Source organism: Leptonychotes weddellii, chromosome 6, assembly GCF_054177405.1.
Source record: "Leptonychotes weddellii isolate Sample4059 chromosome 6, ASM5417740v2, whole genome shotgun sequence".
Lineage (NCBI taxonomy): Eukaryota > Metazoa > Chordata > Mammalia > Carnivora > Phocidae > Leptonychotes > Leptonychotes weddellii.
Genome location: NC_138374.1, coordinates 1,051,849 through 1,075,729, shown reverse-complemented (window position 1 = coordinate 1,075,729; position 23,881 = coordinate 1,051,849). Strand labels below are relative to the sequence as shown.

General features: G+C 60.3%; 1 protein-coding gene across 1 annotated transcript in view; it reads left to right on the top strand.

Moving 5' to 3' along the window:
- Window positions 1-23,881, top strand: part of JAKMIP3 (Janus kinase and microtubule interacting protein 3) — an 81,896-nt gene that overhangs the window by 18,534 nt on the left and 39,481 nt on the right. Inside the window, 6 exon segments of the mRNA XM_081823282.1 lie at window positions 4,572-4,815; window positions 13,594-14,091; window positions 20,198-20,413; window positions 21,784-21,903; window positions 22,467-22,613; window positions 23,376-23,507. Coding sequence (XP_081679408.1) covers window positions 4,681-4,815; window positions 13,594-14,091; window positions 20,198-20,413; window positions 21,784-21,903; window positions 22,467-22,613; window positions 23,376-23,507 — 1,248 coding nt within the window. The 5' untranslated portion in view covers window positions 4,572-4,680.

Sequence of the window (23,881 nt, the reverse complement as noted above, 5' to 3'; positions counted from 1 at the left end):
AGCGGGTCTTCAGGGTTGTTCTGCTCGGAGGTTGAAGCATGTTGGCTGGGGGCCCACCTGTGGCCTGGTGGTGGTGGCCTCCTGACCCCACCCTCCACCCCCAGCCCCCGCTTCCAGCGGTCGGTGGTTCTTCCAGGCAGGGGTGAGCGCTTGGGCCAGAGCAGCCGGCAAAGGCCAAGGGCCTCCCGACGCCCCTGTGTCCCCCGACACCCCTGCGTCCCCTGATGCCCCTGTGTCCCCCAGGCCCCTGTGTCCCCGAGGCCCCTGTGTCCCCCAGGCCCCTGTGTCCCCCAAGGCCCCTGTGTCCCCCAAGGCCCCTGAGGACCCTGCATCCCCCGATGTCCCTCTGTCCCCCGATGCCCCGTGTCCCCCGAGGCCCCTGTGTCCCCCAGGCCCGTGTCCCCCAAGGCCCCTGAGGACTCTGCATCCCCCGATGTCCCTCTGTCCCCCAGGCCCATGTCCCCCAAGGCCCCTGTGTCCCCCAAGACCCCTGAGGACCCTGCATCCCCCAATGTCCCTCTGTCCCCCAATGCCCCATGTCCCCCGAGGCCCCTGTGTCCCCCAGGCCCCTGTGTCTCCCTCGGGCCACCTCTTCTGTCTCCCAGGGTGACGGGACAGACATGGGATCCGTGACCGGGACGCGATCCTTACAGTTGGTGCTTCAGCGGGTGTGGGCGCGGAGGGAGGGGCATGGGGCGCGCAGAGGCACATAACACGGAGCAGGAGACCCCAGAGCTTGCCGGATGCAGCCCCTGTCACCTGCTAGCCTGTTCCCCATCCAGGCGGCCGAGTCTGGGAGGCAAGATGCTTCATTCCACCAAACTCTCATCCTCTGAAGGCTTAACGGTGATGTCGTTAGCACAAACAGGATATGGGTAAGGCGTGAAAAATCCCCTTTCCTTCCCCGCAGGCGGTAATCCCATCAAGGGCTCCGGGAGGAGGCCGCCAGGAGTCCCCGGCAGGGTGTGGGCGAGCAAGCCTTCAGGGGACTGGGGGGGGGGATTTATTTGGTTCCCACTCATTTCCATAAATAATAAAGTCTACATGTTTATCATATTTGCTCCCAAATTGGTGTTGGAGAAAAATATTACTCTGCATTTGGGGAGATGTCAGGGAGGGCTCAAGACCCCTTGCTGCATGAAAAATTCTCAGGGCCGGGTGTCCAGAACCAAGGTGGAGGCGGCGCAGCTCCCAGGGATCCAGTGGGGCGGCCGGCAGGAGTCCTGAGCCAACAGTGTCTGTGCTGAGCCTTGTGAGATCATGTTCCAGACCAAGCGAAAGGCGCGGCGGGCGGTGGGGGCGGCCAGGCAGGGGGCGGGGCGGGCTGGGAGGGGCCCCTGGGCTGCCGTCCAGCCTGGGGGCCCAGCAGGTTCAGGGCTGTGGAGCAGGTGTCTATCTGGAGCCCTGGCAGGGCGTGTCTCCCTCCATCTTGCTGGCCCTTAGCTCTTTAGACACCTGTGATGCTGGTGCCCTCTCTCCGGGCACGGCCTGCGGAGCTACTTTAAAATATGTAAAAAATAGGGCCTTCTGGGCGGCTCAGTTGGCTGGGCGGCTGCCTTCGGTTTCGGTTCAGGTCATGGTCTTAGGGTCCTGGGATCAAGCCCCATGCTGGCCTCCTTGCTCCGTGGGGAGTCTGCTTCTGCTTCTCCCTCTGCTCCCCCCGCCCCCATCCTGCTCTCTCTCAAATAAATAAATAAATAAATAAAATCTTTAAAAAATATACATAAAAAACAATGAACCTATCTACAGAAAGCATTGAGTAAATAATAGTTGGGTAGTTGGGGTGAATGCAGCAAATTGTCGAGGAGATTGGGAATTCCCTGGAATCTGGCGAAGGCAGCAGGGAGATGTAGGGGTCTTGACCAGGGGAGGCAGGAGGATGGGGCTGTCACCCGAGACTGGGGTCCCTCTGGGGTGCGTCGAGCCAAAAGCCAGAGAACAGGAAAAGGAAGGGTTTTACCTGCAACAAGGAAGGAGAACACCGGGGGGCCCTCCCAAAGCGGGTCTCCCCCAACAACAACACTGGGGAGGGTTTAAGCAAAGGGAGCAGATAGTCACCGAGGGCCTTGCGCGGACGAGACTCAGCATGGAATCGGGGCAGAGGCCATCTGAAGGTGACCGAGTGCAGGTCAGAGTCACGAGGCCGGCAGGGTCGGCACCGTTGATGCTCTGGCTCGGGTCGGTCCCGTATCTGAGGGCTCAGAGGGGTTTGGATCCTGCAGAGCTCATGGCTCCAGGGTCCGGCTTCCCTTCGGAACCAGCCCTGGGGGTCGTGCCCCTGATCCACTGTCCCTCGTGTGACTAGGTTCTCTCCCACCTGACGTGGCTGTTTGTCCTTCTCTGCTTCCGCAGGACGGACGGGGCCTGCGATGACTTATGTCCAGAAAGCTATGTCTGTCTGTCTTTTCCCAGGGGCCTCAAGTCTCTGCCCATGGGGCCGAAACGGTGGCTTAGCCTGTGCCGTGGAGAACAGCCTGCAGGCGGGACCACCTGCCCCTTCAAGGGGCTCCTGCCAACAGCCACATTCAGCCTGCAGGTAACCCGCCAGCAGAGCACGGCCTGGACTCCCTCCTGCCACGGAGATGCCCGGGCCCTCACGAGCTTTTCTTTGTAAAGATGTATTTCTTTATTTGAGAGAAAGTGTGAGTGCACACTAGCAAGGAGGGGGTAGGCGCAGAGGGAGGGGGAGAAGCAGACTCCTGGGGAGGGAGAGAGGAGCCTGATTCGGGGCTCGATCCCGTGAGCCTGAGATCATGACCTGAGCCGAAAGTAAGAGCTGAACGCTCAGACAACTGAACCACCCAGGCACCCCCCCAAGAGCCTTTGATAACCAAGGCGGGAACTGGGGGGCTTTTTCTCCACTTTCTCCACTTTCCCTCACCCAAATGGAAACCCACCACTCCACGTCACCTGACCCCACCCACTAATGCCGTCGCAGAGACTACACCGCGGATGATGAGACACTAGCCCGCGTGGCAGGTCAGAGAAGCTGGACCCTTCTTCTTCCAAGGCTGCTTCACCCGTTTCTGTGAGCAGAGCCACGTGGAAGATAGCGCTCTTGTCGGCCACGTTTCAGGCTCCCTTTCTCCGTGCTCAGTACCCAAACGTCGCCCAGGCGGAGGGAGTCCTGTGGCTGATGAGAAGCAAGATGACGGCCCTGTGGCCGTGGCCCCGAGGGCTTGGTGCCTGCACGTGGGCTTGCCCTAACCAGCCGCAGCTGCGTGGCTTTGCGGGCGGGAGCTGGAGCGCGGGGGTCTCTCGGCGCCACCTGTGAAGACTGGACAGCAAGTGGGAAGCGTCATTGCAAGCGGGCGGAAGACCCTTTCACGCAGAGCTGGAAAGTCTACAAAACGGTCCCGGGTGACTCAGAAAATATAACCGAAATCGGGAGCCTGGGACTCGGCCCCTCCTTTCCACCAAACGTGCTCTTCACCTCCCGGGCAGGGGCTGTGAGCAGGAAGGGAGCCGTGGGTCAGCCATCAGGCCTGGGCAGAGGGACTGAGGGTCTGCTGGGCTCTCTTCTGAGGCCACGCTGTTGCTGAGATAGCCTGATATCTTCACAGTCTCTGTCCAGCTTCGCTCTCCCTCCTCCATGGAAGAGTCCCCCTTCGGCTCTGCTCCCCAGGCCGGCTGCGAGCCCCCTCACACTTGCGTGCCACCCGCCCAGGCCTTCCCCTGCGCCCCCCCGTCTGGAGCTTTGTCTGATTCCGTATCCCAAGGCCTCAGGGAGGACAAAGGCCGCGGGGACTCACTTGGAGAGCGCTCCCCTAGAAGTGACAGCGTCCCAGCCTGCGTCCAGGCCAAACTTTGACCTGATACCCCAGATTTTGGAGGCACCTTCCTGGCCTGTCAGCTGGGGTGGGTGGCTGGGCACAGGGCACCTCTGTGGCTCGGGTCACCGTCCTGGTGTCTGAAGTGCACGGGGTTCCCCAGGTCATGAGTGCGGAGCAGGACCCAAGCCTCCTGCTGCTGAATCCAGGCCCACACGGTCTACACAGTGGGTTGATTGGCCTGCTTCCCACATTTGGTGCAGGGACGTGTGGGGAAGGAAATGCAGCCCCAGGCGATGGATGGGCTGGCCCAGGGCAGGGAGCCCACCCGTGGGGTGGTTGAGGGTGTGTGTTCACCCCCTAAGTTGGCTCAGGGTGAGGGTGCACGTCCTCCCGGGCAAAGTTCTTGGGTCCCCTGGGTGGGTCTGGAGGTTCCGGCCTCCACCCCACTGTCCGAGAAGCTCCTGGTTCACACCCACCATTGCCTCTGGGGCCCACACCCAGGTATGAAATTGGGCCTTAAAGTTGGGTCCCCGACCTCTTATTCCAAAGGGGCAGGAAGAACGCCCCCAAGCACTCTTTATGTGCCAGGCACGGGGACATGCTCTACAGGCGGGGACCCATCACAGGTGATGTACGGAGGGCAGAGGGTCTCTGCGCTCTGGGGCTGGGGGCCCGGCGTGCAGTCTGGACGGCTTCCTCAGGGCGCAGGACGCCCCTTGCCCCACGAGGCTGCACGTGGCCCACACTCCCGCGAGGGCGCGGGACGCAGTCTGCTCACCAGGTGTGCTTTCCCTCCAGGTGAGCGAGAAAATGTAGCCGCAGTAAGGCGCTACCTGCTGGAGCCTGGTGTGGACAGCCCAGCCGAGACGCGCGGCCCACTCCGGGCACCCCTTGGGCCACCCTCACCATGTCCAAGAAGGGCACGGGCGGCCGAGGCAAGGGGGACAAGGCGGAGCTCCTCGCTGCTCTGCAGGCCGCCAACGAGGAGCTGCGGGCCAAGCTCACTGACATCCAGATCGAGCTGCAGCAGGAGAAGAGCAAGGTGGGCCCCCTGCCACCCCTGCCCCTTCCCGGCTTCTCCACACTGTCCTGGGCCCCAGGGTCTGCCCAGCTGGTCCCAGGGTCCGCGGGGGACAGACGGCTCTGGGAAGAGGGCGGTGAGGGCGTGGGGGGACGTGAGGTGGGGGACCGCCCTGGTTCAGTGCCTGGGCCTCCAGAGGGGCCTCGGCCAGTGGCACCATCCTGGGAAATGTCCCCCGAGCGGGTGACAGTGGAACAGCCTCTGTGTGGATAAAGGAAACAGGCTGGGCTTAGCGCTTCCTGGTGCCATCAGAAATGCTGGGGCAGGCCCTCCGGGTGGTGGACACCCAGGGCCCAGACCCCTGTGGGCAGGCCTGAGACAGCCCCACCCAGACGTCCAGCACTTGGGGTCCTTGAGGCCGCGGGGAAGGCGGGGCTTGTGCTGGGGTCTCTGGAGGAGCGTGAGGGGCTGGTCATGGGACGGCCTGCTCCGTGCCAGGCCAGGCCCGGGTTGGGGGGGGGTCCCACTGGCCCGCTGTCCTCTCTGTCTGTCAGAACCTCTGCCCTCACCCCCAACCCGAGGCCTCCTGGGAATGTGGCGAGCGGTGGGTCTGGAGGAGTCCTGCCCAGCTCGGAGTCCTTCGGGGAGGCAGTGGGGGAGGGGGTCGGGGTGTTGGGGGCCGGGTCTCTAACCGCCACATGACCCAGCCTGGTTAAATCCTAAGAGGAGTACTGTCATATTCCATGACTGCCGATAATCACACGAGATTCAGATTCCTTGTCCGTCAGTCCAGCGCTGATAGGACACAGCCGCGCCCGCCCGTTTCCGTGCCATCTGCTGGCTGAGCCTGTGGCCCATGCTGGTCACCCACCCTCCTGCCGAAGGTCCCTGCTCCGTACAAAGGGGACAGGAACAGGACCGTTGGTGCCGGGGAGGAGTAGCTCAAGGAGCCCCGGGGATGGGCCTGCAGCTCGGATACCATAGGCTGCTGTCCCAGCGACCACGTGGCACTCCCGTGGCCAGGCCTCCTCTGTGGGCCCGCAGGAGAGTCGGAGCCACCGGGCCCCGGCTGGGACCAGGGAGTCAGGGAGCATTGGCCTCAGCACTTTCTCTGGGTCAGGCGGTCACCACGTCAGCAGGGCCAGCACCCAGAGGCCCAGACACATGGCCTGGGGGAGCCGGGGGCGAACGTGCAAACTTCCTGAGGCCCAGGACAGAGTCCTCCCCCATGCCGCGGAGTCCTCGAGGTCATCCACACCGCGGCTGTGGGCCGAGCCTCAGACGCACGAGCGCCGTGGGTCAGCACTGGGATAAGGCCCTTTGGGAGAGCGTGGTCCGTCCAGCACTCAGAAGCACGACACATGGCCATTGGGGTGTGGCACTTTCCTTATCTACAGACCCTGCCCGTTATGGCGATATGGTAGTCCTTTGTGTGCACTTTCAGCGAAGCCCACCTGTCCCGCAACGGCCCAGGGTGGGGGTGCGGGAGGGAGCGGGCTCGCAGCGCATCACCAGCGCCAAGGCGGGCGGGCGGGGGTGGAGCTCGTGCCCTCTTGCTGCCGTGCAAGGGCCCTGGGGCTGGCGGCCGAGGTCCTGCAGCCCAGGCCCTGTTGTGATTTATGTTCTGGGAAGCCTGACCTCTTGGAACGAAAGAGCAGGCCCCAGTCCCTCGTGTTGCGGTTCCTCGCCGCACAGGTGACAGCAGGCCGCACACCGGATGCTCTGGTCTCTTCTTACCTGCTCCGCGTGCAGCACTGGAGTGGGTCTGGCTCTCCTCCCGTGCCGACCTGCCCACGTCCGCCTGCCGCCCCATCCAGGCTGTTCCCAATGTTCGGCTGGCACAGCGGCCGGGCAGCGAGCATCCTTGTCTGCATGTCTGAGTCCACGTGCAAGGAAGCTGGGTCCGAGTGTGTGTGCGTGTGTGTGCGTGTGTGTGCAGGGATCACACCAGCGCCCTTCCAGAGCACCACGCTCCCCCAGACATCCCAGTCGCCATGGCTTACAAGACGGCTGAAATTTACCTCTGTGGGTGGTGAGGCCCCCAGCCTGCGGGTTCCAGACCTCGCTGCGCGTCACTTTCCTGTGACTCTTGTTAGAAATGCGGCTGCCAGCCAAACCCTGTCCTGCAGGGCTCACCCTGCCCTGTGGGTCTCACCCTGCCCTGCGGGACTCACCCTGCCCCGCGGGTCTCACCCTTCCCTGCGGGACTCACCCTGCCCTTTGGGAGTCACCCTGCCCTGCGGGTCTCACCCTGCCCTGCGGGAGTCACCCTGCCCTGTGGGACTCACCCTGCCCTGTGGGACTCACCCTGCCCTGCGGGACTCACCCTTCCCTGCGGGACTCACCCTGCCCTGTGGGACTCACCCTGCCCTGCGGGAGTCACCTTGCCCTGCGGGGCTCACCCTGCCCTGTGGGACTCACCCTGCCCTGCGGGAGTCACCTTGCCCTGCGGGGCTCACCTTGCCCTGCGGGGCTCACCCTGACCTGCGGGAGTCACCCTGCCCTGCGGGAGTCACCCTGCCCTGTGGGACTCACCCTTCCCTGCGGGACTCACCCTGCCCTGTGGGACTCACCCTGCCCTGTGGGAGTCACCTTGCCCTGCGGGGCTCTCCCTGACCTGCGGGGTTCACCTTGCCCTGTGGGAGTCACCCTGCCCTGTGGGACTCACCCTGCCCTGCGGGACTCACCCTGCCCTGTGGGAGTCACCTTGCCCTGCGGGGCTCACCCTGCCCTGCGGGGTTCACCTTGCCCTGTGGGAGTCACCCTGCCCTGTGGGGCTCACCCTGCCCTGCGGGACTCACCCTGCCCTGTGGGAGTCACCTTGCCCTGCGGGGCTCACCCTGACCTGCGGGGTTCACCTTGCCCTGTGGGACTCACCCTGCCCTGCGGGGCTCACCCTGCCCTGCGGGACTCACCCTGCCCTGTGGGGCTCACCCTGCCCTGCGGGACTCCTTGCCCCTGGGACTCACCTTGCCCTGCGGGAGCCCTTCCTGGGGTCCCAGGACGTCTGCTCTAAGCCAGCAGCTTTGAGCATCACAGCTCGGAGCTGCCTTCCCCGCAGCCTCAGCCGCCTGGTGCTGCCCGTCTCCCCTGCGGCTCTTGGCAGTGCTGCAGGGAGGGGGTGCAGGGAGCAGAGCCCCATGGGCCCGAGGGAGGTGCCAGTCTCGGACTGTGGGATTTCCTACATTCAAGAAACTTCCAGGAGGCATAGAGGGTAATGTTCTCCATTGTCTCCTCACCTTCCAGCCCCTGTTGCTAGTCCAGAAGGTGGGAAGGAGCTGCTGAGGTCGCCGTGGCCACTGAGAGCCAGGGACATTCTCTGAGCCCGAGCTCCCCCCTCCCCACCACCTCTGGCTCCCACTGCCACTTCCAAGCCAGACCTGCCACCTTCCCGCCAAGCATCATTAAAACATTCTAGTTTGGTTTTTTTTAAAGCGTGTTCGTGTGTGTGTCTGAGATGGTAATATTTCAGACAGGCGGGTACCCACCACCCAGACCTAACACATGCCATTGTCTTTCGAGATTCAAACAGAAAAGTTCTAGACCCTCACAGACACACTGTCCTTTCTGTCTCCTCTCGTGTGGGGCTGGTCCAAGCCCGGCTTCCCCCACAGCCACTGAGAGGCCTGGACCTCCCTGGGCCCAGCGTCCTCGCAGGATTGAGGACGTGGCGCTGGCCTCCTGAGACGGGCGGGAGGCGGAGCGGGCTCCCACGTGGGCTCAGCTCCAGGAGCTGCTCAGCAGTCCCTAGCATGCCGGTGGGGCTCATGGTTTCTTTCTTTCCTTTCCTTTCCTTTTTTTTTTTTAAGATTTATTTAATTATTTTAGAGAGAGAGAGTGTGTGTGCAGAGGGAGGAGCAATGGGAGAGGGAGAGACAAGCAGACTCCCCGCTGAGCGCGGAGACCTACGTGGGACCCGATCTCACGACCCTGAGATCATGACCTGAGCTGAAACCAAGAGTCTGCACCACCCAGGCGCCCCCAGGGTTCACAGCTTCCGTCCCCACATCCGCCGGGGCGGCGAGCTGGGAGCAGGGTGTTCGGGGGTTGAAACGCCCCTCAGGCCCCTTTCCAGTTCCCGCCTGCACTCTCCTGTCTCCCCAGCAGCCAGGTCGGTCAACAAAATTCACCTGGGATCCTGCGCAGGTGTCTCCCGCCGAGGCCGCGACAGCCGTCTGTCTGCTCACCCAGTGCAATACCCTCACCACAAAATGCCACCAGTGCTGGCCACCTATGGTCATGCGGACGCGGGGGATGGGAAACACGAATCCCGTCATCACGACTGTCAACAGCTTTGTCCTTACCAATCCCGAAATCTTTACATGTATCACAGTTAATGTCTTGCAACCGCTGGACAAATCCGCGGACCATACCCAGACCGTGGGATCGGAGATTTCTGTCTGGTTTTCGGCATATTGCAGATGTTGTTCTGGAAGCCCCTGAGGAGGAGGGCCTGGTTCTGGACCTCAGGGCAGAAGTCTGGGGAGAGCCGGCAGGACCCGTCCCCACCCACAAACCTGGCTGGGTGGTGGGAGTCTGTGGAGGCCAAGGAGTGCGCTCACACCCCACACGGCGCCCACCCGTCATCAGGAATTCCCTGCAAAATTCTGCAGCAGCAACATCTCGTTTTGCAGATTGCAATTGCCAGGGTAGAGAAGGTCCCTGCGAAGCATGGAAAGACGCCAGTGAACGTAGCTGCTGCGAGCTTAGCGCTTTGGATTTCAGGCCAATGGTTAATTTATCACAAGGGATACTTGAGTGAATGGAGACTTGACAGTAAAGAATGAAATGCTTTAAATAAAAACAGGACTCTCCTGCTGCCCGCCCTCTGTCAGGAGATTGAAGTGGGGCCATCTCTGGTGAAGAACCTTCTGGAAAGAGGGAGCCAGCTCTGCAGGGAGAGGAGCTGACATGGAAGGCCTCGCAGGAGCTGAGTGGAAAAGAACTCAGCGTTTGTTACGCAGAGCGGGGTACTGGGAGGTGACCACGGACAACTAGGTAGAAACAAGCTTGGTGCCTAAGGCCCTGTGTTTCCACCACGACGCCAAGGCTTCGCCTCCAGTCCGGGCACAGAGCAGCCCCCACGGCCTGCACTCACGGGGTCCCGCCCGCATCTGTGCCCCCAGCTCATGAGCACCCCTGGGACTGGGTGGGAGGAATGGACAGCAAGCCTTACACCTGCTATCAGGAAGCGGCTTCTGCTTTAACCGGGAAGGGGCTTCCCCGCTTCCTCAGGCCACAGACAGCCACTCGGGAAACACTGGGCGCCCTTGTGCCCCCAGGCCGTGTCCCAGGGGAGGGAGACACCCAGGAACGGGACCAGGTGTCTGGGCCAGGTAAAGCCAGGCAAGCAGTCATGCTGGCGGTGGTACAATCAAGGAGGGCCTCTCAGAGGAGGTGGCCCTGGAAGGAGACCAGAATGACCTGAAGGAACCGGCAAAGGTGGGTCTGTGGGTGGCTCCGTTGGGACAGGGCTCACCTGATGCAGGGAAGCCGGGTCCCAGCAGCGCTGTTTGCTCACGTAGTTTAAAATTCCATAAACCTCTGAGCAAATTTGTTAACCAGTTATTTGAGAGCTGTAACGTTTCGTGGCCCCATAAAGGATCATGGCTGCTTCCAACCATACACGGGTGTGGACCGGGGTGCCGAGGCCCCTGGTGAGATGAGACGCAGGACTCGTGGCCGCGTGGTCAGCGTGTCGGGCCTGCCCAGTGCGGCAGTCTGAACGCAGGACCCCAGCTGCAGGGCCCGAGGCTGCGCTGCGTGGGCTTCTTACAGACGTGCCTTTTCTCGGCAGTCTGAGTCAGTAACACGATCTCAGCGGCTAACGCACCCCGTGAGTCAGTGGCCTACGCTCCTCATGCAACAGCTCGTAAGACCCCAGGCATATCTCCATTCCGCTCGGGAGCTGGTTGGCGGGGACCGTCTCCTGGTGCCCTGGCCCGGAGCCTGTCTCTGCTGTTCCAGCACATCGGTCCCTCTTAGGGACGTCCGGTCAGGACTGCAGATGGTGGCCACCCTGTCCTGTGAGTGCCTGTGTGGGTCGGGGCCCAGCGTGGGCCATCCTTGTGGGGCTGTGGTCTGGCCTGAGGGTAGAAGCTGGTCTTGACCAAGGAGGGGGACGGTAGCGCCCATCGCCGTGGGCCCTGTGTGCCCGGAGCAGGTCCGAGCCACTTGGATGGCCGGCTGGGTGGGGGGGTCCTTACATGCCGGCGCCCCCTCCTCTGGTGTGGGGCTTGGGGGTCGTGCCAGGGTCCACCCCTGTCACCAGCTCCACGGTTTTTGCGAGGACTGTGGGCAGCACTGAACATAGCTTCTTTCTGAACAAAACCTGAGGATGGCGAGGCCTGGTCAGCCTCGTCGTGTTCCGAGCGATTGCGAGTCTCGCATGGATAAGGGAGTAATTATGGGGTGTTCTCTCCCGTCACCCCCGGTTTCCTCGAGAACCAGAGTCTCCGTGTGAGGAGACGGAGGCACGGAAGCTACGCAGGGGAAGTTGATCAGAAGCCTGGAGCCTGGCCGTTCAGCCCACACCAGATGGGAGGAATTCACGGGCCTGTGTGGGCGGAGCTTCAGGGGAAAGGAAAGCCCACTGCGGGAGACACAGGGGGGCGGACCGCAGAGGTGGGAGCGCGGTGCGTTTATGGGGCACCTCGGAGCCCAAGGAAGCAGAGAGGCTGGTCTTCCCGTTCAGTGCATCTTGCTCAGAACTGCGGTGAGCGAGCGTCTCCTGGGAGCGCCGTGTGCTTTGTGCATCTTTCTTCAGTAACTGCAGGGGCCGTGGCGGAGGACCCGGGCTCTGAAGGGGCCACCGGCCACCGTTTGCTCCGTCTGAGCCCGTTGCTCCTACCTGCCTGCGGCATACTGGACCATGCAGGGCAGGGCGCTTGGTGTGGGTCTGAGTTTTCACCAGCCCTTCCCGTGTGTGGCAGGGACAGTCACGGGCACTGTTCAGAAGGGCAGGTGTGTGTGAGGTGTGGGCACTGTTGTCTCTGAGCGGCTTGGACCACCATCAGAACCAAACCCTGCCCGGTTCTGAGAGTCCCCGCCAGCCTCCTGCTCCAACAAACACCTGCTCTATGACCACCTGCGGCAACGTGGCTCTTCCCTCCTCTGATTCCCATGCAAGAGGCCGTCTGGCCCTCCCACGTCCAGCTGCGGGACCCCCGACCCCACAGTGGGGGCTGCAATGGCTCAGCAGTGGCCCCCCGAGAGCACAGATCGCCCCCGACATGACTGAGAACCACCATCGACATCTTGCTTGCCCACGTCTTCAGCTGGAACTGGAGAAAGGGCAGCTCATCTTCGATGGGAAAGGACTAAATGCCTGTGCGCTAGGCTTCAGCAACAGCCCCCTTCTTTGGCGGGAACCCTGACTGCCGGGCAGATGCCTGGGCGGTCGTCAGGGGCCTGGAAGGCCCAAAGACAGAGCTCGGCGACTAGAATTTGTGCCAGCACTGTGGGATCCAAGCTGTCCTGAGGGCAGCTTGGGGTGGACCCACTGGACACCGGACCACCAGCTGGGAGCACCAGCTGAGTGAGTCAGGTCACATGCACATCCCGATGGGGAAGTAACTGTGGATGCGGCAGACGTGGCCTCCCTCTCTCTGTGTGTCCCGGGATACTTGCTCTGACGGGGGAGGGACACCACAGCCCCGGAGAGAGGGATGAATAAGGCATCCATCCATCTTGGGGGGCTGGTGGGTTGTTCTGAGAAAGGGGCACCAAGTGGTGGGGTCAGTGTGTGGAGGCAGGGCTGGGCGTCTGGGGGCTGCCGGCCACGGTCTGGGGGGTGGGCGGTGGGCCTGCCCTGGGCCGAGGGTCAGAGCTTATCACCCTGGAGAATAGAACCCAAAGTGGCTAGCTGGGGTGCCAGGGGCCCTGGCAGGGAGGGCATAGCGGGGGTTGTCTGCCCGCCAGGGCTCCCCGGCTCTGCCCTTTCTCTGAATGCACTGGAAGCAGAGGAGAGGCCTGGGCTGGGGCTTCACCCCTGCAGCTCTTCCTCCTGTGGAGAGTGGGTGGTGGGAGGTGAGTTGGACGCTGCCCGCAGTGGGCAGCAGGGGGGAGCCGGCTCTGGAGCTCGGTTTGCGGGGGTGCGTGAGAGAAGGAGGGGATCGAGGATGCCAGCCCCACACGAGGTGCCGTGGAGCCCAGAGGTGGGGAGGGAGGCGAAGGGCCACCTGCAGCCCTGGACCCTGGGCAGGTCAGCCACTCCTCCCCCCGACGTTAGGTTCTGAGCACCACTGCCTGCCACGTGCGGGTGGTGTGGTCATTGAGCCAAAGTTATGTTCAAGATGAAAATGAGATTCAGTCAAAAATCTGAGTGTTTCCCCAAATCTAGACATTACACGTCATGTAGACAGAGAGTGCTGTGGCTTAGAGTGGTCTCCCCATTGGCCAAGAACGTCAGAGAAGGTGAGTGGGACACCCCGTCATCTGGGCTGGAGGCCCATGCCCAAGGGCATCCCGCACCTTCTTCCCGGTGGTTCGTTGGCGAGGCAGCCATCGGGTGTTCGCGGCACGGTTGGGCCTGGCCAGGGGTGAGGCGGCAGAGCAGATTTCTGTGGACCTGCGTGTCTGTGACCTTCCCTTCCAGGTTCCAGCGCCCCACGGACGCCCAGGCGTGTGTGTTCACGCTCTCCACCCGCAAGGCTTGATTCGGTTTCCGCAAGGAGACATTCTCGAAGGGAAGATAGCTCCCAGCTTTGCCGGAAGGATCGCAAAGCTGCCCCCGTTGGTCCCTAGGCGTGCGCAGAGGCGGGTTCAGGACCAACGGGCTGGCGTGCTCTTGTCTTCCAGGTCAGCCGGGTGGAGAGGGAGAAGAACCAGGAGCTGAGGCAGGTGCGGGAGCACGAGCAGCACAAGAACGCCGTGCTGCTCACCGAGCTCAAGACGAAGCTGCACGAGGAGAAGATGAAGGAGCTGCAGGCCGTGCGTGAGGCCCTGCTGCGGCATCACGAGGCCGAGCTGCTGAGGGTCATCAAGATCAAGGACAACGAGAACCAGCGGCTGCAGGCCCTGCTGCACAGCCTGCGGGACGGCGCCCCCGACAAGGCCAAGGTCGTGCTGCTGTCCGAGGCGAAGGAGGAGGCCAAGAAGGGCTTCGAGGCGGAGAAGATAAAAATGCAGCAGGAGATCTCGGAGCTCAAGGGGGCCAAGAGGCAGGTGGAGGAGGCGCTGACCATCGCGGTCCAGGCCGACAAAATCAAGGCCGCGGAAATCAGGAGCGTGTATCACCTCCACCAGGAGGAGATCTCCCGCATCAAGAAGGAGTGCGAGCGGGAGATCCGCAGGCTGGTATGTGCTCGCGGGGCGTGGGGGAGGGGTGCTGGCGGGGTCGCTGGGGGCGGGGGGACGCGGGGCGTGGGAGCTCACTGGGTCCAGGAGGTGAGACCAGAAGGCCCACGGGTGAAGGTCATGGGCCCCCGAGGCCGTCCTGATGTCGGTGCCACAAGGGAAGGCATCCTCTCCGGCTGGACCATAGGGAGTTGCCACCATCCAGTCAGGAAGGGCTAGACGCTGGCAGCCTCATCTGGGGCATCGGGATGGCTCCGGACACCCGCTGTCCGTGGCTGGCATCCATGGAGTCGACGTCCTCAGAGACCCAGAGCGAAGGAGCTGAAGAGATATTCAGGGTTTGTGAGGGACTGTGCCTGATTCTCCTCATCCCTTGGAGCCTGGACCTCCTCAGTAATTTGGGGGAAATGGTGCTCTACTTTGGAGCCCTGTGTCCCCTGTCATGGGCTGTGTCAGGACCTAGCTGGCTTTGCTGCTGGTCCCACTCAGGACCCCTGGGATCCCCTGAATGGGATGCAGCAAGCTTTCCAACCAGCTCGGCCATGCACCCGGGGCACCTCTCCCTCCTTCTCTGGGCTCTGGTTTCCAAAGACTGCCCCGGGTCATGCTGCCATGTTGTACTTCCCACAAGGGGTGCAGCCGTTCTCCGGACCCGAGCCCCAGGGGCGAGTGCAAGACTTGGGAGCCCAGCACAGCTCTGCCGCGATGTGCACACAGGGCCAAACACTCCCAACCGGGACAGCCCCTCTCCTTTCCCGGACTATCCCCCGTTCCGTGCCCCCTCAACCCTAAGCCATGTGTTGAGGCCGCCCTGAGCCGCCAAGGCGCACTTGTGAGAAGCGAGGGGTTCCTTCCACGACAAGATGGCCCCTCCCCTCCTCTTCTGCCCGGGAAAGGGAGAGAAGCCAGTGTGGCCAGCTGGAGGACGGTGGGACAGGACGGTCAGTGCTCACTGCCCAGCTCCATGTGGCCCCTTTGTTCATCTCGATTGGATTCACCGTCTGCGGGCCTGTGGCCCCGTCTGCCCAGCTGAGCGCCTGTAACAAAACCAGCAGGTCCCTGTGCTGCCCCCAGCCCTGCAGTGGACGCCCCAGGGGCAGGTCCTGGCAGCTCTTCTGGCTGATTCTTCTGGATTTTGTGCCACATTCTCAAAAGCATGCTTACATTTCTACTTTTTTTTTTTTAATTTCATTTATTTATTTGACAGAGAGACACAGCGAGAGAGGGAACACAAACAGGGGGAGTGGGAGAGGGAGAAGCAGGGGGAGTGGGAGAGGGAGAAGCAAGCTTCCCGGCTGAGCAGGAGCCCAATGCGGGGCTCGATCCCAGGACCCCGGGATCATGACCTGAGCCGAAGGCAGATGCTTAACCCACCCAGGCGCCCCCAAATTTCTACTTCTTGATACCTCCATTTTTGATCGTCCTTTGCCTCCCCCAGATCCCTGGCCCTCTACCTCTCTGCTCCTGCTTACCCCTAAGTTGTCCCGGCCAGGTCTTCACGGGAGAACTCAGCTCCTGTTAGTGAGGGGCCGATTCGGGAAGGTGTGGGCCATGTCAGGGGAGACCTGCGGGGTGGCGACGATGGCAGGTGCTCGCTGGGGCCCTGGGGGAGGGGCGGGTGACGGCACGGGACAGCAGGGTGGCCCCCGGGGGGGGGCAGGGCCCAGCCACGGCCCACTCAGCCCAGCCGGGGAGGTGAGAGCACAGAGCCAGCATCCTGGGTCCAGAGCCGAGGGTATTCGGGGGCAAGAGAGGGTCCCAAGGATGCTGGGAACTTTGTCTCGCCTTAAGTGCGTATTCACTATCTGCACGACTATTGCTGCGTTACTCACAAAAGACCCACAGTTATATTACCTTTGTTGTACGTACTTCTGTTTCCCCTGGAATTCAGTTTTTCATTTGCTTAATTTTCTACTTGCCTATTCCTAATTCAGCCCTGAATTTCCAGGAGGGGCATCTGTGCCGTGAGCAGTCTACACGTTCAGTCGCCCATTTCCCTTGTTCCTGGGACGCCCCTCCTGGAGCCCTCCATCCGTCCGCGGGGCTGCTTCCCCCTGAGCCCGCCGCAAGCCTGACCTCCCGCCACCCTGGGGGCCCCCGCCCTCTCCTGGGCTGCATCCTCCTGCGTCTTCCTCTTTCTGATACATGATTTCTTCTCCTGGTGGAACAAGTGCTCGAATGACATCCTGGAAACAGAGAGTGTGGGAGATAAATTTTGTGAGACTTTGTATGTATGACATTTTTATTCCACGCTCAATGCTTCAACCGGGGTGGGAATTATGAGTTGCAGAAACTTTCCATCAGGAATTTGAAGCCATCTCTGCCTTGTATTTTAACTTCTGCGTAGCTGTGAGTAAGTGGAAACCATGTGATTCCTGACCTTCCCTGTTCCCTGGGTCCCTCCCACCCCCACCCCGAAGCTGCGGGGTCTCCCTGCGCCCAGAGCGTCCCCTGGAACATTTGTTCACACCACACGCCAGGTGGTCGGGAGCCTTTTCTAACTGGAAGCACAATCTCCAGCTCAGGAGATGCTTGTTGCCTCCTCGTCTTGCTCTCAGATGGCCTGGCGGTGAGGCGCTGGGCCTCTGAGTTTTGCTCTCCAGCCTGGCTTCTCAGAGATGCCCCCCACTCTGCCTCCTAACTCCTTGTGCAGCTTTTCCTCTCCGCCGTCATATACCGAATGCCCCAGTGCGCTCCTTCCCGGACCGAACATGTCTCTGCCCCCCTCGCGCTCAGACACATAACAGCAGGTCATTTCCCGGAGGGTGGCCACGAAAACTGGCCTTGAAAGAGTTTTCTTTGGTTCCCTCCAAGGGCTATGCTCCTTTGCTCCTTGCAGCCACTGCGCTCCCGTTATCCCAGACCCCTCATGGGGCTCGTGGACAGGCGGGCTGCAAGAGATTCTGCGTTGTGTTGGGGCCTCTCTCTGTTCTCTTTCCCACCGAGGAATTCAAGTCAGGGCAAGAAGGCAGAACAATGGAACCAAACACATCAGGTTGGAAAGGAAGATTTAAAACTGTCTTTTTTGCAGGTGGCGTGAGTCTGTAGAAAACCCTAAGTGATTCACCACAAAACCCCCAGAACCATTAAAAGAGCTCAGCAGGTTTTCAGGATGAGGATCAATATGCAAAAGATCAGTTGTATTTTCATGCACGAGTGACAAACAGTCCAGAATGAGATTTTTAAGACTTTATTTGAGAAAGAGAGAGAGAGCATGAGGAGAGAGAGGGGCAGAAGGAAAGGGAGAAGCAGACTCCCCGCTCAGGCTGGCGCCCGAGGACGAGGGGCTCGATCCCAAGACCTGGAGATCATGACCTGAGCCTCAACCAAGAGTCAGATGCTCAACCAACTGAGCCAGCCAGGCGCTCACTAGGGTACTTTAAATGCAGGTTCCCAGGCTCCGCATAGCGGTTCTCATTCTGAGCATCTGTGCGGAGCCTGCTCTAGACTGCAGGGGGCGGGTCAGGGTGTGCAAGGCATCCTCTCCTCTCCACAAGGGCCATTCTTCTGCCTCAGCATCCTCCCCTGGGCACACACCACCCCAAGGGCTGCCTCGGTTTCCATACACCTTCTGTAACTGGGAGAGAGGGGTGTGGAGGGGGTGGGTGTGGGGGAGTTTATGGGGGTGAGGGGGTGTATGGGATGTGTGGGTGCTATAGGGGGTGGGGGTGAGCAGTGGGGGAGCTCTGGGGGAGGGGCTGAGGGGTGGGGGAGCTCCCTGTAGAGGTGGGGGCCCCCCAGGACCGGACAAAGCTTTTTCTCCACCTCAGGGGGGCGTCTGTGTCATGCGCCTGCATGCCCCCCTACACAAATGGGCGTTCCAGGTGGGAGCTGTAGGACCCTGCCCTGGGCATCTGCTGCCTGCTGCATGCAGAGCCCCACGGCATTCAGAGGACCTCCTGGGGACACTGTCGCTGATCTTTTTTTTTTTAAAGATTTTATTTATTTATTTGACAGAGAGAGACACAGCGAGAGAGGGAACACAAGTAGGGGGAGTGGGAGAGCCCGATGTGGGACTCGATCCCGGGACCCTGGGATCATGACCTGAGCCGAAGGCAGTCGCTCAACCGACTGAGCCACCCAGGCGCCCCGTTTTTTTTTTTTTTTAATTTTATTTTATTTTGTACTGTTCAAAAAATGTATGGTTAGAAATTACCTTTTTTTTTAAAATTTATTATGTTATGTTAGTCACCATACAATACATCATTAGTTTTTGATGTAGTGATCCACGATCCATTGTTTTCGTATAACACCCAGTGCTCCATGCAGTACGTGCCCTCCTTAATACCCATCACCAGGCTAACCAATCCCCCCTCACCCCTCCCCTCTAAAACCCTGTTTGTTTCTCAGAGTCCATAGTCTCTCATGGTTCATCTCTCCCTCCGATTCCCCCCCTTCATTTTTCCCTTCCTTCTCCTAATGTCCTCCATGTTATTCCTTATGTTCCACAAATAAGTGAAACCATATGATAATTGACTTTCTCTGCTTGACTTATTTCACTGTCGCTGATCTTAAAGTGACTTTCCACCTTGACAAAATCAAATCCTGCCCCTGCATGAAAGCACCTTTCCTTGAATTTCCTTTGTGAGCCGGTCACCCCACTTGGCTGCAGCACATGACATGGACGGGTGACGTCTCAGGGAGGTCTGCTTTTTGGTCCAAACCATCTGCTTAAAGAGCTCATTTCAGTGGGATCTTATTTTCTGGTTTCCTGATGAAAGAAGAGTGATGTTTTTAAAGTGTCTGAGTGTGAGTGTCCTTAGACCCCAGAACATAGCAATACAATTATATTTTACTGGCCCCTTTGCTTTCACTAATTCAGTGTGTTTCTGTGTGCTCCAGTAAATGGGAATTTAGCAGTTAAGGATTTCTTTTCTTCTGTTCAGTTCATCGTTGCCTGTGAATTCTGTGATCTGGGCTAATGAGACATCTCATCTCTTTGTTTCCAAGCTGACTTCAGCAGATGGCTGATTTATTAGATTATTTAGCCTTAAACAGCAAGGGAAGCATCAAGTATCCCATCCTGTTCCGTTGTTTGAAAATACGTTTTAAACGGAGTCATCTTATAAATCAAGCACCGTTTGTAATGACCCCTTGCAGCCCCCGAGTCCATCCATCTGAAGAATGGGTGGAGGGGGTGTGTTTGCCTCCCCACTGGGAGCGGCCCACCCTTCTGCAGCCTGGAGGAGGGGCTCGGAGGCAAGTGGCAGCCGCGTGCAGAGGGCCGTCTTACAGCTGTCAGGAGGCCGAGCACTTTAGGGAGAGTGGGGAGAGCCGTGGACCCCTCACAGCCACTAGCCTGGGGGCATGCAGAGGCCTGGGTGGGCCGGATGCTCCTGCCCTCTAGTCTGGAGTTGACTTGTCCGGAGAACCCCTCCTCCAAGTCTTAGCTCAAAGCAAGATTAACTAAAAATGCAGCTTTGCCGGCAAACAGTCGGCTGTCTGCTGTCTGTCCACACCTCGGCGCAAGGAGAGGCAGGGTGCAGAAGGATAAGAACGGTGGCTCCGGCTCTTTCTGGGCTGGGTGCCCCTCAGAGAGGAGAGGAAAGAGGCACCAAGAAGCTTCTGCCTCTCATACCCATAGCCCCCTGCTGGAGGACGGACCTTGCTCCTCACACTCTCCTATGGATGGGGTTCAAGGAACTCGGGGAATCCCCTGCCCTGCCCAACACACAGCAGAAGGCAGGAGCTAGAGATGGGCTCTGTGGACCCGCCAGCCAATGCCAGCCCCCAGTGGCCGCCCCCAGGAGCCCCTGCAGTCCAGCACTAAAGAGGGTGGTCCTGCCAGGTGCACAGGGACGCGGGGAGGGATGCACAGAGTCCAGGAAGGAGTCTCAGTTGCACCAGCTTGAACTGAACCAGCAGAGCAGAGGTCAGCCTGGTTCGGGGGGTCCGGGGGGGGATCATACTGCGGCCTGAGCAGTGGGGCTCTTGGTCCAGGGCGACCCGCTTTGCATCCGGTCTCTGAGCCCGGGGACGCACTGGCAGGGCCGCTGCCACGGGGACCCTCCCTATGCTGGTTCCAAGGGTTCCTCCCCCTGTTTCTATGGTAACTGCAGATCTGTACTCTGCCTGCCTGTGTGATTGTGTTCTGTTCTCCTTGTAGATGGAGGAGATAAAATTTAAAGACAGAGCAGTCTTCGTGCTGGAGAGAGAGTTAGGGGTTCAAGCCGGGCATGCTCAGAGACTGCAGCTCCAAAAAGAGGCTCTAGATGAGCAGCTGTCCCAGGTCAAAGAGGCTGATCGGCACCTGGGCAGCCCCAGACGGGAACTTCCTTATGCAGGCGGTGCAGGAGACGCCTCAGACCACTCGGGAAGCCCTGTAAGCACCTCCCCACGCTTTGCCCGGTGACCCAGTCACAAACAGCGCTGCACGCGGCTCTGTGGCCCTGCTCAGGCAGCTCCCCAGGGAGTTGAGAGCCTAGGTGCAGAGTCCAGAACCAGAACCTCCTGCCCCGGGGACGCTGACCGTGTCTGCAGCCCACCAGCCGGACCCCGGACCCTTCGGCTTCTCCGGCTTGGCCGGAGGACAAGCAGACTTCTGTCTCCTTCCTTTCTGGCTAGCATGGCACAGCACTGGCCTTCACTTGATCACCCCCCCCCATGGCCCCCCAAGGCTTCCGGCTAGAGCCTACCTGCAGCTGCCAGGCCCCCAGGTGGCTAAGGGTCCTTGCTTGCTGGTCCTGGTTCCCATCCTGGGCGACCGGGATGAGGCTGAACTGCTTCCATCTCCATGTGCACGGGCTCCTGGCTCTCCATCGCCCGCACCCCCACCGGTCACCCCCACCTGCTTTTTGTGTGACCGTGCCACCCTTCTGCTCCCCTTCAGGCTGCCGTGACAGTGTGGGGACAGCCAGCAGCTGCAGGGCTGTGACATCATTCATTCCTCATTGCTGCTCCTCATTCAGAGCCCTCTGGAGTGGTTCTGGGTAATCCGGGGTGGGGGGAGTCTAAATTCCATGGACCCTCAGTGCAGGTCCTGTGGGGCCTGCTCCCTAGCCTCTCCTGCACCTGCTGAATGAGGAACCATTCCTGTGTCCTTCCCGGACATACATTTGTTTGCTTTGAGGACAAAATGTTTGAGCTGAGCCAGCCCGAGGACAGCGACATTTCAAGAATAGAAAATAATTTTTTATAATCTTATTATAAATGGCTTAACTGGATTAAATCTTGCTCTGGCACTCGATGGATTGTGTTAACTCCAGAGAGATTCTGAAACTGGATCAAAATGTTTCCACTGATTTTTGAATGAGGTTCCAGAGGTTTCAAAAGTGACCTTATAGAATCTCAATGTGAGGGAGCACACTTCTTGGGAAACCATCTTTTGAAAGTCTTAAGTTGAACATCTTTTCCTGTGCTCACATGATCATACTAGGGAAACCGCGACCCCACCTCCTTCGCAGGGCAGACCCCTCCCGAAATCTGCAGCCAGCAGCCGCCCTGGCCTTCCACCTCTGCACATCCTGGACATTTCTGCTCCTTCGTTCTGTCCCCACTCTGCGGTTTGCGGTGCCCATGGTGGTCAGCCATCGGTCACCTGTCCCTGGGAGGGTCTGCACCCACCCACCTGCCATGTGCAATCACGGGCGATCATGACGCAGAACTGCTTTGTTTTCCATGGTGCGCTAGGATTTGCAGAGGTTTTTATGCCTGTGTCTACGAACAGTTATTTGCAGTTGATTTTTGTTTTAGGAACAGCAGTTGGATGAAAAGGATGCTCGGCGCTTCCAACTTAAAATTGCAGAGCTGAGTGCGATCATTCGGAAGCTGGAGGACCGAAATGCCTTGCTGTCGGAAGAAAGGAATGAGCTGGTGAGGGGCAGCGGGGCAGGGGCACGCAGATCTGGATCCTATGGGTCTATGGCTGCTGGGGCAGGGTGCAGAAGGTGCCCACCTCCAAAATTCCTTGTGGAAAGGAGGAATGATGGTGCCAAGGGCAGGGTTTGCATACAGGCCTCTCAGCTGTTTCAATAAAGCTTTATGAACAAAACCTGGTGGGGGGGATGGATGTGGGCCTCGGGCACTGGTTGGTTGATCCCTGCTCCATATTATTGAGCAAAAGTACCCTCCGTCCTGCGTGTTGTCTGGGATGAGTGAAGCCCTCCCGCCTCAGTGAAGCCATCACGATCACTCCTCACAGGCACTGGAATTTCCAGGTGACCTGTGTCTGAGTGAGAGCTTCTCCAAGGGCCCTGAAGGGTCATGGGCCAGGCGAGTCTACTGCAGCTCTTATTGGCAAAATAGGGCCTTGGCCCCAGACCACCTCCCTTTGCTGGAGCCAGAGCGTGTTCTGGCTGGTTTGCCAAATCTGTACAGGGATTGTTGGCTCCACGTTACACTTAAAATCATGTTGTGTGATTAATTTTGTCTTTCAGTTAAAGCGCTTAAGGGAAGCTGAGAGTCAGTACAAGCCATTGCTGGATAAAAACAAACGCCTCACTCGGAAAAATGAAGATCTGTCCCATACTTTACGTCGGATGGAAAACAAGTTAAAATTTGTCACGCAGGAGAACATAGAAATGGTAAGGGGCCCTGCCTGGTCCATGGGGCCAGGAGGATTGCTCACCCCCACCAGCAGTGAGCAACAGCCCCCTGAACTTCTCACGTGAAAGTCTTGATCATTTGATTCCCCCCCCACCCCCGCCCCGTCTCACATACACTGGGGGGACTGGAAACACCTGGGCGCTGGCTGGGAGAGGAGGCGGCAGGTGAGGGTCTGAGCACTGGAGGGAAGAGGTCATGGGCACCTGCCTGGGCAGAAGCGGGCGGGGAGGTCACTGGGCAGGTCAGCCCCAGGCCTGCTGCCCGGTCGAACACAAGGAGCTCCACCCCGCATCTGCTGACTCTGAAAATCTCAGGCCCAGGTAGGAAGAGCCCCAGAACACCTGCGTGGAGGGGAAGGAGCCAGCAGACCAGCACCGCGCAGTCTCCTGTGTCCCTTCTTAGTTTAGCCAGGGTCATTCGGCACGACGTGGCGGGGGGAAGGGGAGGGTTGTGAGGGGGCTAGTGGGGGAGGAGGGCGGGGTGTTCCTCCCTCCCCGCACCCCGCTGCAGAAATGCCTCCTTCCCACGCTCAGCTCGGAAGGCGGCGGGGTGTGCGGTGGCGGGCCGCTCACGCCGCCTGGTCTGGGGGTGCAGACTCGCCCCGCGCGCGCCCCCAGGGCCCGAGCAGACGGGGAGACGGCGCTGCGCGGCGCGGGCCCGCTGGCAGTGAGGACCCGCGCTCCCCGCCGCCCGACGACCCCTCACCCCACCCCTGTGACCGGGTCTGGTTGGCTTTGCAGAGACAAAGGGCCGGGATCATCAGGAGACCCAGCTCCTTAAACGACCTGGATCAAAGTCAAGACGAGAGAGAAGTTGACTTCTTGAAACTTCAAATTGTGGAGCAGCAGAACCTCATAGACGAGCTTTCTAAGGTGCCCGCGCCCCCTCGGCGGGGCCCCCGCGTCCCTCCGCGACCCCCCAGCGCCCCCTCAATCTCCGTCGGCCACGCCCTCCAGCCCCTCCTCTCCCGTCTTCCTCGGCCCTGCCCCTCGTCCCTGCCCCGTCCCTCTCGCCCCTCCTCTCCCACCCCTGGGCCCTCCCCTCCCATCTCTCTCAGCCCTTCCCCTCCACTCCCTCGGCCTCACCCCTCCCGCCCCTCCCGTCCCTCCCCTCCCATCTCCCTTGGCCCCTCCCCCGACCGTCAGCCCCACCCCTCTCCCCCTCGGCCCCGCCCCTCCCCTGCTTCTGCCCCTCCTCTCCCGTCTTCCTCGGACTCCCTCCTCCCATCTCTCGGCACTCCCATCCT